The sequence below is a fragment of the Equus asinus genome, chromosome 19 (assembly GCF_041296235.1).
Source record: "Equus asinus isolate D_3611 breed Donkey chromosome 19, EquAss-T2T_v2, whole genome shotgun sequence".
Taxonomy (NCBI): Eukaryota; Metazoa; Chordata; class Mammalia; order Perissodactyla; family Equidae; genus Equus; species Equus asinus.
The window spans coordinates 20,598,615-20,609,937 of NC_091808.1; the positions used below are offsets into that span (position 1 = coordinate 20,598,615).

The 11,323-nt window shown below is 55.5% G+C and overlaps 1 protein-coding gene across 13 annotated transcripts in view; it reads left to right on the top strand.

Moving 5' to 3' along the window:
- The window catches only part of TNS1 (tensin 1), a 176,913-nt gene extending 165,921 nt beyond the window's left edge, over positions 1-10,992 (top strand). For all 13 annotated transcript variants that reach the window (XM_070489750.1, XM_070489754.1, XM_070489757.1 and 10 more), the window contains 5 exons: positions 1,305-1,376; positions 1,621-1,789; positions 2,543-2,611; positions 3,054-3,086; positions 6,287-10,992. In XM_070489750.1, the coding sequence (XP_070345851.1) occupies positions 1,305-1,376; positions 1,621-1,789; positions 2,543-2,611; positions 3,054-3,086; positions 6,287-6,431 (488 nt within the window). In that variant the 3' untranslated portion in view covers positions 6,432-10,992. The remainder of the gene's footprint in view (positions 1-1,304; positions 1,377-1,620; positions 1,790-2,542; positions 2,612-3,053; positions 3,087-6,286) is intronic.
- The last annotated feature ends 331 nt before the right edge of the window (positions 10,993-11,323 follow it).

Here is an 11,323-nt window from a genome sequence, read left to right on the forward strand (position 1 = left end):
GGAAAAAGTGGGGTGCCAAGATGTCTCTGGAGTTTCTGGTCTGCGTGGCTGAGACGGTGTTCCCTGACCGAGGGGCCATGGAGGTGTTGGGGATGAGCAAGCCCTCCTTTGATTGTGGGAAATTAAAATGGAAACCAAGAGCCTCAGGACAGGGCGAAAATTCGAGTGAGACAGCAGGGCCTGCAAAGGAGATTTTAGCTTCTCTCGGAGAGGTGTCCCAGCCTTGGGGCGTGGCAGATGGACGCCACAAACTTTTCACAGCACAGCCTTTTGCAGCCCAGCCCCTGGATACACAGCGCCCACACCGGGGGAACATGTCCAGCCCTGAACTTGAGGTCTAGGAACTGGCAACTGGGATGCCTTCTCCCTACCCTCTCTGTTCAATAATGGGATACTCGGAAGTGGCCCTCAGACGTTCTTCCAGTCTCCCTTGGAGCTCCTGGGGTTATGCCCACACATAAAACCTCCAAGCTTATTTGACGGTTTCTATGTATCCAATTCAATTCATTGAATTATTAATGGTAATTGACCACCATTGTTAGCTTAAAAGTTCAAATGCAACTTAAATAGCATTATTAACCACACAATTTAGGCACTGATTAAATTGTATTTCTATGGACTTTACCAAAGTAATTCAGCAATTATAAAGCTGTTTGATATTTACGTTGTAGAAACCGGTGGTTCTCAAAGTCTGGTCCCCAGGCCAGCAGCATCAGCACCTTCGGGAACTCGTTGAAAATACAGATCTTCTTAAGCCCCTCCAATCAGAAACTCGGGGTGGGGCCCTGCCACCTGTATTTGAATAAGCCTGCATGCCAAATACTGAGAAACACTGGCATAAACAGTGCTCAGTTCTTATTAATATTGAAATTGTGGTTGTGCTGTGTTAATGCTTTACCGAACCGGGGCGTTTATCCTCTACACAGAGGCGTCAATGCAGAACAGCAGCAATTGTCACTTGAAGGCTTGCTTTATGCCGAGCACCGGGCTGACATTGGCCGTGGAGCATCTCAAAAGCCCAGTGAGATGGGTGCTGTCATCATCCTCTGCGTTTTATAGAGACTTAGCGCGTGCTGGGGCAAGGGTCTGAAGCCAGCTCTGTTGGACTCCAGAGCTCCCAGCCAGTGTGCTGGACTTAATCACTGAACCTTCAGACTGGACGCGCACGTGCCGACCGCCAGGCCTGTTATGAAAAGCATATCCATTGCACAGTATTTGCAGAGCCGGGCTTAGGCCCGGCCAAGCTTGTCCTTCTTTCCAGCTCTGGAGTTTTGATCACCAGCTGAATTAAATTTTTGTCTCAGATCCCACAGATGAATCCAAAGATAGCTCAGGCCCCGCCAACTCCACCACTGACCTGCTGAAGCAAGGGGCAGGTGAGTGGCCGCCCCAGCCTGTCCCCACCCAGGCCTTTCCTCTTCCCCACCCTGTCCCCTCCTGCAGGGGCAGGCTGGACGTCACCCAGACTCATATCTCTCTGGGCAGTCCGCATGTCTGTGTGCAGATGCCTTGGCCTGAGGCTAGCCTGATTGACCTGCTTCCTTCTCCTGAGGAGAGGACCTGGGGATTGTCCCCACCTACTCAGCCCCCATGACTCCTCCTTGGGTGGGTTTCTTCCAGCCTGCAACGTGCTCTTCATCAACTCTGTGGACATGGAGTCACTCACTGGGCCACAGGCCATCTCCAAAGCCACTTCTGAGACACTGGCTGCTGACCCCACACCAACCGCCACTATTGTTCACTTCAAAGTTTCTGCCCAGGGAATTACACTGACTGACAACCAGAGAAAGTAAGACTCTTCTGCCTGCTTCTGTATTGGGCTCTCCCTTTGTGACCCATTTATGCATCCACTTACCCACTCTTTTACCAATTGATTCATCCCTTGTACCCATCTATCCACCCATCGACCCATCCATCTATCTCCCATCCATCCAGTGATCCATCCATCCATCCACTCATCCAGCCATCCGTCCATCCATCCCCCATTCATCCATCCACTCATCCATCCATCCACTCATCCATCTACCCATCCATTCATCCCCCATTCATCCACTCACTCATCCATCCATCCACTCATCCATCTACCCATCCATCCATCCCCCATTCATCCACCCACTCATCCATCTACCCATCCATCCATCCATCAGTCTCCCATCCGTCCATCCATCCATCCCTCTACAGACATGCCTTTGTTGAGTATACACCTGCAAATGCAATTGATAAAATCACCTGCTTTCTAGAGAAGAGCCTTTTCTCTCAGGCTCTCTCTTAACATGTCCCCCAGCCCCTGTCTTTCCTCCTCCGGGCTCCCTCCCATTTATCCTTCCTCAGTGCCGGTTTCTTCCTTCTTTTACTAGCCTCCAGCATTTGGGACGTGTTTCTATGACACATCTCTCTGTTCCTGTGCATTGATTATGTTCCCACTGTGAGCAGCCCAGGCTAACCTATGACAGCCACAGATGGTGGCCTGACCTGCAGGTGGAAGGTAGAGAAGAGCAGTCACTCCAGCACTCACTGTGTTTATCTAATGTCTGTGCCACAGGCTCTTCTTCAGACGACACTACCCCCTCAACACTGTCACCTTCTGTGACCTGGATCCACAGGAGAGAAAGTAAGTCTCTTGTAAACACCACCAGCTGGCTCTGGAACACTGAAGTCTGTGTGTGTGCAAGCTTGTGTGTGTGCATGTGTGTAGTCTTGGTTCAGCTTGAAGATCTGCCTGAGTGTGGGGGACTCTGAGTAACTATACTGGGCATCTTTCTGAGTTTTCCCCGCCACAAATTTGGAGCTCCTCCCAGGGACTCACATGCCTGCTTCCACTCGCTCTGCTGTGTCCCCCCCCCTGGAATCTGCTCCTCCTCTCCATGTTGGGGAAAGCTCCTTGGGGGGCAGACACAGTGTTCTCTCTCCACCTGGGGTTCCCCCCGTGGTTCGGAGGCTCCCATCCCCCTGGAACAGGGCCTCCCCCGCCTTCCCCGGAAGGTCTGGGCACACCCAGGGCTGGGCTTGGAGGAGAAGGCGGAGTTTACACTGTGCCGTCTTTCTCTCTGTAGGTGGATGAAGACGGACGGAGGTGCCCCTGCTAAGTAAGTGTGGCTTCTCCCCGACCCAGCTGGCAGGTCTCTGTGCTCTGTGGCACAGGGGAGCGGGGTCAGGGTTAGAATCTGGCACTGGGCCATGGGGGAGGCAAAGGGCATTGAGGGTCGCTCAGCTTTGGAGAAAAGCTTGACAGGCAGCCAGGTCTTTTGCCGTCTCCTGCCTCTGGTCTTGTCACCTCCCTGCTCCCAGGACAAGCCCGGCAGGGAGCTGAGGAAGTGGACAGAAAGCCGAGTTTACTGGAGGCAAGAGCAGTGGGCTTGTTCAGACGATCTTTTCTGCCCCAGTCCTGGCTTCCTTGATTGTGTTCTTGCCCTGTGGGTGGGCTTCTGTGAATGGTGTGGCTGGGCTCCACTTCTTCCTCAGGATGCCGGGAGCCCAGCAAGTCCAAATTCCAGGGGCGGCCCTGGGGCCTTTTGGTCGACTCTTCCATCTGTTTGGCATTTCCCAAGTGCCTGTGAGAACTCGGCCCCGGGAGGACTCAGAGTGGGGCCTGACCCTGGCACAGCGGGTGGGGCACGCGTGTCAGCAGCACTTGACGTGCTACAGTGGTTTTCAGACTGTGTCCCAAGGAACCCTTGGGTCCTCAGGCTGCACCTGAGCTGTAAAGAGGGAGGAAAAGCCCTGTTAGGACCTGCAGTTGTTTATCAGTAGGAACCAGGGTTTTTTCAACATCACAAAACAACACAAAGTGCAGGAATAACCTGGGTCCTGAAGCTGACATAGACTGTCCCTACTGTCTATAATTCTAGCACTTTCTTGGGCTCTTCCAAACAGCCCATTTTTCTCACTGGTTGACTTATAATAGGTGGATGTTATGCTGCTGAATTGGTACATTTAGAGCCATAAATACTGATTTCACCTTTATATATGCAGACTTTATATATAAGATTGTTTTAGAAAAAGAAAATTTTCACTATTAAAAAAGTAAATTAAAACTGCTGCTGGGTGAGCGCTGCCAAGAGGGACAGCTCACGTGTGTGGGTGTGACAGAGGGGGCACGGCTGGGCAGGGCGAGATTGGGGAAAGGACTTGGGTTTGAAATGGGTCTTAAAAGTACTGTCTGGACAGGTAGAAATGGGTGTGGGGGCAGGAGAGAGACCATTTCGAGGGGGCGGGAGGCCTGGCCACCAGACTCCCTGAGGGCGGGACTGTCACATGGCTGGGGTTGATAAATACTTGTCCAAAGAAGAAACAAGAGGATGGAGGCAGGGAGGAGAGGCAGGAGGACGCACAGTGAGGCCACCTGAGTCAGGAATTAATGGGACTGACAGCTGTCAGCACAGTGAGCATTGGGGGTGTCCAGAGGGATGAGGGCACCTCACCTTCCCTGAGGTCACGTAAGGGTTAGCAGCCCAGCTGAGAGGAGGACCCAGGCGTCCAGCCTCTCAAACCTTGCCTCACACTGACCTCCGCCTTCTCCTGGCTCTCGGGGTCATTAGGGTGGCCAAGTCCCTGCCACCAGCCAGGGGGCCGGAGCTTCCTACTTGCAGAAGTTCACTCACCACTGGGAGGAGAGAGACGGGGAGACGGGTCAGGGACAGGAGTCGGGTGCTCCCAGGCCTGGAAGCCTGCTCCACGTTCAGCAGTGGGTTTTGTGCTGAGTTCCTTCTGATGCTCAGCCTTGCTGGGTGTGGTGGCGGCTCAGGAGAGCTCAGGGCCAGGACCAGGGCGAGGCCAGCGAGACGCCTCAGCCGAACTTAAGGAGGCACTGCCCTCGGGTTCTTTGTTTTTAAAGATTTTTTTAATTTTTCCTTTTTCTTCCCAAAGCCCCCCGGTACATAGTTGTGTACTTTTAGTTGTGGGTCCTTCTAGTTGTGGCATGTGGGATGCTGCCTCAGCATGGCTTGATGAGTGGTGCCATATCTGTACCCAGAATCCAAACTGGCGAAACCCTGGGCTGCCGAAGCAGGGCGCGTGAACTGAACCACTCGGCCACGGGGCCAGCCCCTGTCTTCAGGTTCTTGCAAAGGCTCCTCCTGCCCAGGGAGCCTGAGGTTTCTTGCCTGCATCCACTCCCCCAAGCAGAGCAAGGACTTGGCTATTGTTGAACGGGCCTTGGGAGCATGGAGCTGAAATAAACATTGCAGGGGAGGGCAGGCGGGCAGTGTTTAGGCCGGCGAGGCTGGCAAGCTTGCATCCTGGCAGAACCAGGCAGCCAGGGTTGGTGCTGTCACGCAGGCAGCTCGGAGCCACTCCCTCCTTCCACCCTTATCGCTTGTCACTGCACCAAGGAGCCCAAGCAAGCCCCATGGGAAGGTGGTTCTGGGGGCTGGTCTTGAGCAGACCATTACCCCAGGCTCTGACAGGATTGTCCCAGGCAGTCCCTGAAACCAAGTTGGGAGACAACGCTGTAGGAAGCCCAGTGTGTGTGTGCGTGTACACGCATGGGGGCACGCTGTGGCAAGCTGGACCCACCTTTGCTAATTTTAGCTGTTGTGGTCAAGTCTTAGGACAGGGGTTTCCATCGGAATCTCCAGCTGTCCTGATTTCCCCATCTCGCTCTAATTAGCAACGTGCCCGGCGGGGAGGGGACCCGAGTTCACATTCTGTTCTCTGCTCTCATATTTTTAACTCTGTTTTGCACGGAGAGAATGCCAGGTCGCTCCAGTAGCTCGATGGAGGCAGTGGGGGTGGGGGAACAGGTGTGAGGCCCCCCTCCCCTTCCCGTTCTCTGGAGCCCCAGAGAAATGTCTGTGTGTGCTGGGGGGTGGTGACCCCTTGTCCTTTTGTCTCCCTGACCTTCTCCCGGTGTGTGAGAAGGCCAAGCCCTTTGACAGGCAAGCAGCATTTTATTCCTGTGTTGTGCATCCTGGGTAAGAGCCGAGGGGTAGGGGTGGGGCTGGGATGGACTGAGAAACTCGTCTAAGAATGTTCCTGTTTTATTTTTGGTCTCATCCCCACCTCTTACTGTCCAGTCTTGTCATTTGCCTCCTCCCCCTGTGCCCCCAGGGAGGAATTTATGTCCACCCTGAGACAGATGACACTGTCGTCTCCAGGACTTGGCTTTCTTGTCAGTGCAAAAGAGAGGACTCTCTTCCACTCCAACCCTAGTCCCCGACGCTCAGGGAGACTGGAGAGACGGGGAGCAGTGGCGGCCTGAAGATGAGCTCGCTCACCTGGGCGGCTCTCCAAGGCCTGGGGTCCCTGCTGCCCCCTCATGCCTGTCACCCCTCTCCTGCCCCTGCAGGCTCTTCGGCTTCGTGGCCCGGAAGCAGGGCAGCACCACGGACAACGCCTGCCACCTCTTCGCTGAGCTTGACCCCAACCAGCCTGCCTCCGCCATTGTCAACTTCGTCTCCAAGGTCATGCTGAGCGCCGGCCAGAAGAGATGAGCCCCGTCCCTGGCCCCGGGCCAGGGCCGTGGGGATGGGGCACGTGGGGAGGGGACCCATGAATCCTGACCACCCTTGAATCCAGAAGGAGGACTTTGGGCCAATTTTGGAGAAGGAGAGAAGAAAGTGCGATGTGGGGAGAGGGAAGTGAAATGCAGAGGGGAGGGGGCGAGAGAGAGAGAGAGAAAGAAAGAGACGGAGGAGAATAACTCGGATTCCCCTGGGTAGATGGACACTGTGAAACTCCCGAAGCCTCCAGACCAACCAGGTCCGCCCAGCTCCCCCTCTCCCTCTGGGAGGCCGAGCTCCTCCGAGGAGACAGACCCAGCCTCCTGGGGGTCCATATTTTGGGGGGAAATGGAAAAGCTCTGTCCCCCTAACCTAACCGCTTTGCAAGAAGAAATCAAGTTGAGCGAGTCTTTTTCTGGCCACCTCTAGGGTAGATTGCCAAACCAAAAAGAGCCAGCAGGGGACATCAGCTTTTGCTGTTGGAAGTGTCTCATTCCCGAGGCCCCTGCGTGTCTCTGTTCTGCCTCCAGTGCATAGTTCGTGTGGGTGTATGTATGCGGTATATGTATGTCCGCACCACCTGCTCACACACTGATTTGTGTCTGCCTCTCAGCCAGAATTAGAAACAGATATACATGTCCAGCTCTCATGTGTTTGTGCACACACATGCACACTGTCCAAAGAAGGTCAGAGTTGGGGTGAGAGGGCAGCAGAGAGGGACATAAGCCCTCTTCCCCAGGAACACCCAAGATTATGGGTGGCAGACTCTCTCTTGGTCCCTGCACCTGTGGCCCTGGGTGCCACCAGCCCCTTCTCTTCCGCAAAGACCCCAGTGGGGTCTGGCCACTCTGCAGCATTACTCCTGTTCTGCCTTGACCCAGAGGCTGGAGCATTGGTTCAAGGAGATGGGGGCAGGCGTGTCCACAGCCTTGGGGATGAGAACCATCAGCAAGAGTGGCTCTTGAGCTCCGGGTGTCTTCCCCAAGTGTGTGGCCCTGCGGTCAGGTGGGCAGGTGGCTCCCGCCAGCTCCCAGCCCTCAGCGCCTCCTCGAGGTCTGGGCCCCGACCGGCCTTATCTCAGACTTGCTCATCTGCATAATGCCTTTGGGGCTGCTCGGCATCGAGCTGTCCTGCTCTGCCCTGCCCTGCCCTGTGCTGTCCTGTAGGCTCCCCATGTCGGGACTTACCCTGGGGAGCCTGCTGGGTGAGGCCCAGGGGAGACGCCTCCCATCCTTGTGTTCCCTCTGCAGGTGTTGTGGGTCTGACTTTTGCTGGGCTGCCCAGGGTGACATCAGCAGAGTGCTGGGGGCTGCCACCTGTACCCCATATGGCTTGCCGACAATACCAAAGCTTTGCTCTTCCCCCTTCTGCCTCAGTCTCCCCAGCAGAGCCGAGCTGCCCGTGGAGCAGAGGCCAAACGGCTGAGTCCATTTGGGCAGTCGCGAAACCCCATTCCCGCCAGGCAAGGGTCTAAGCTGGCAGGGAAAATTCACCCGGGCTCCATTCTTGCATAGCTTCTTAGGCCTGTGGGGGTCCCCTAGAGAGAGGCCTTGTACTGATATATAAATATATATAATATATATGTGAGACATACTGACAGAATCTGTAAGCTAATAAAATATAAGAAAAGGTTAAAAAAAGAATAGGTAAATTGACAAGAAGTATTTATTGTTTCCCATATTGCCTTATTGCCTCCCTGGGCAGAAGCTGATCCCCACTCCCTTTATATGTATAAGTGAGGCCCGAAATGTGGGGGCCTCTGTCCTTGGAGCAGCTGGGGGCTCCTCACCTGGGCCTCAGCCTGCCCTAGACTCTGGACCTCAGTGGGGATGGTCCCCGTGGTCCCTCCCCTGGGGCCCCCTTATTTCCTGGCAAGCCCAGCCTGGCTGTCAGCTCCCAGAGATGAGAGGGGAGCCGCCCCCTCACCGTGGGTCCGAGGGAGCAGGTGAGCCTGTGGGCGACGTGCATGACTGTGGCGGGCGTGGGTGACATGTGCGACTTCTCTGTCTTTTCACCTCCAAGAAGCTGTATCAGTGTGGACATCAGGGAGTTGGGAAGGAGAGTGTCTGAAGAAGGTGGGGAGCAGCCCCCCATTCCCAAAGATTGACACCTGTGCCTGGTGCCCAAGGTTATCCAGAGTGCTCTTCCTTCCAAGGCATTCAAGCCAGACACCCATCTTCCCTCTCCTCACTCCCTCCCTCACCCCACTCTCTTCCCAGACAGAAGGCGGTGCCCCCTGCTTCCTCTGTGAATGTCTCAATCTCCCACAGGATGGCCCGGCCTCTCTCCTCCTGGTCTGGATGCCCTCTCCACGCTTGAGGCCGGGCCGAGCCACAGACCTCCGGCAGCCAGACCCGGGGCCAGGTCTGGGGTCAGCCTTCCCACATGCTTTCCCACCGCCCACCTGCAGCCCACCGCCCAGGCACGGCCAGCCCACTGCACTCAGGCCTGAGCTGGGCGAGAGCCTGCGGGGAGGACCCAGGGGTGCTGGGAAGCCCATCCACTCGCTCCCCAGCATCCTTCTGGAGGGAGTGGTTTCCCTGAATTTGGCCTTTCCAAAGAACGATGGGGCAGGGTGCCCCCGTCCCCACAGCGGCCCTGCCTTTGCGTCAGACACTGGTTGGGAAGACAGCGTAGCCCTCCCGGGTCTCGCAGGTTAGGTCTGTGCACGCATGCACACGCGTGCGCACACACACACCCCCCACAGCACTGCAGTATATTCTTGCCAAAGATTTCCTTTAAAAGAAAGCACTTTTAATAATTATTGTTATTATTGTATAAATGTTTATCCTTTCTTCCCTCCCTCTACCTTTTTTGCTGTTGTTTGTTGTTGAATCTGTCTGTCAGCCAGGAGAGTGCTGACTGGTCTTGAAAACAGGCGGGCAGGGAGTGTCTGGGAGAAGTTGGCGGGAAAGGGCAAGAGGTAGGGCGGGCTTGCGATGCAGCGATGCAGGCCCCGGGTAGGCTCAGGTCCCTGCCCCAGGCCAGCCTGCCTCTAGCTGTCCAGCTGGGCCTCTGGATGGCATCCGGAGGGACGGAGCTGGGAAGTGACATCTCTCTGATCAGCAGGAAGGGAAGCCCAGTGAGGTCTGTGTGGCTTTTCCCAGGAGGAACCAGCGGGGAGGACTGGGCTTGGGAACAATGGAGAGGTGACCCCAGAGGGGAAATGGGGAGGAAGTGAGCTGTTTGGAGTTGACTGGAATGTCTCTGCCGTGCGGTCCTGTGTTCTGGCTCTTTCATCTAGCCAGCCGTACGTCCCATCTGAGTTTGGGAAAGGCCTTAGGACCCTGGTCCTCACTGGAGCAGCCTCTCCCACAGCAGCTCCAAAGGCTCGCGGGCTGCTAGGGTTCCTCTGCCTGGGTGTTGAGGAATCCCTGGTATGTCAGAGGCTGGCAGGATAGGGGTGGTGGAGCCTGGTGGCCGCGTGACCGTGACAGGGAGCAGCGGCTGGACAAGGGCGATCCTTCTATAAAGGGGCTTCTAGGAGGGAGCCTTCTTCTGCCCCACCTGGTGGCCCGAGCAGAGACTGGACAGGCCCCTCATGCCATCTGGGGTGTGGAGGAGTCTGTAAGTGGAACATCTGTGCCACGGACCTTTGTCCACCACTCCCACCTCCTTGGCCTCCTCCCCTTCTTCAGCTTTTCCCAGCTTCAGGACATGCTTTAGGAGATCAAGTGGGCCAATGCCCCATCTGGGGGCTCTTTCCCGTCCCTGCATCTCCCCACACTCGGGGTCCTTGGACAGGTGGGGGGGCGGATTCCTGGAGGCCCCGGAATCCTGAGACTAGAGTCCCCTGGCCAGTGGTAACCCAGGATGTGTGTGCATGCCTGTGCAAGTGTGGATGTGTGTGTGTATCTGCTTGTCTCTTTAGGGAACTGAGGGGTTGGGTTGGAGGTGATGGGCAACGCGAAGTCAAGTTCAGTATCACCCAGCAGCAGAAGGAATCAGGAGGCGAGGCCTGTAGGGCCCCCGATTGGTGGAATCTTGGTGATGGCGAGGGTGGGGATAGGGCACATGGGGTGGGGCTCCTCTGACCTCAGGTGTCGGGAGTGTGGGAGCACCTCTGTTTCTTCCCCGTCCCGGGCTCTTCCCAGCAGCGAGGGGATTGCAGAGGGACGTCCCAGGTTTGCCTCCCAGGCAGTGTTAAGCAGTTCGAGACTCTCCTGTGTGTCCATGTTTGGTTTGTGTGTAAGAGAGAAAGCCCTTCGGTGTGTGCACGCTGCGTTTCTCTCCTCCCTCTGACGTGTCATTCGAAACAAGTGTAAGGAATTCCCTACCGCTCCCCACCCCGTCTCCCAGGCCCTCTGCAGGAGAAGCAGGCTCCCCCAGCATCCTCCCTGCCCCCGGCTGTGTATTTATATAGATGGAAATATACTTTCTATTTTGTATCATCATGCCTATAACCTCTGCCACCTTGTATAAACCCTGGTGTATGCTCCTTATCCTGGATACGAATGTATTGTACACTGAGGCTGTGTCGCTCCTGTACAGCTGCTTTGTTTCTTTGCGATCCATTGTATGGCTTTATAAATGATAAAGTGAAAGAAAAATCCGTGCTGTTATCTAGCTGTGTTGTTTGGAAAGGGGTCTTCCAGGTCTCCGGTGGGCAAAAAGGGGCCTCGCCCAGGCTCCAGGTACGTGGTGGGCATTAGGGACGCCTCTGGTGGGCGACTCACCCCAGATGCTCCTAGCAGCTTCCCCACCATCCTGGTCGTGGTTCTGATACCATGACTTCTTTATCTGGACCCTTTCAGCTAGAAGAGAAACTCAACTCAAACTGGTTTAAGATAAAAAAGGAATTTATTTTCACATGTGGCCAAGAAGGGCAGGCACAGCTGCATCTAGGGGCTCAAATGGGAGAAGCAGGAGTTTGTCTCCATCAC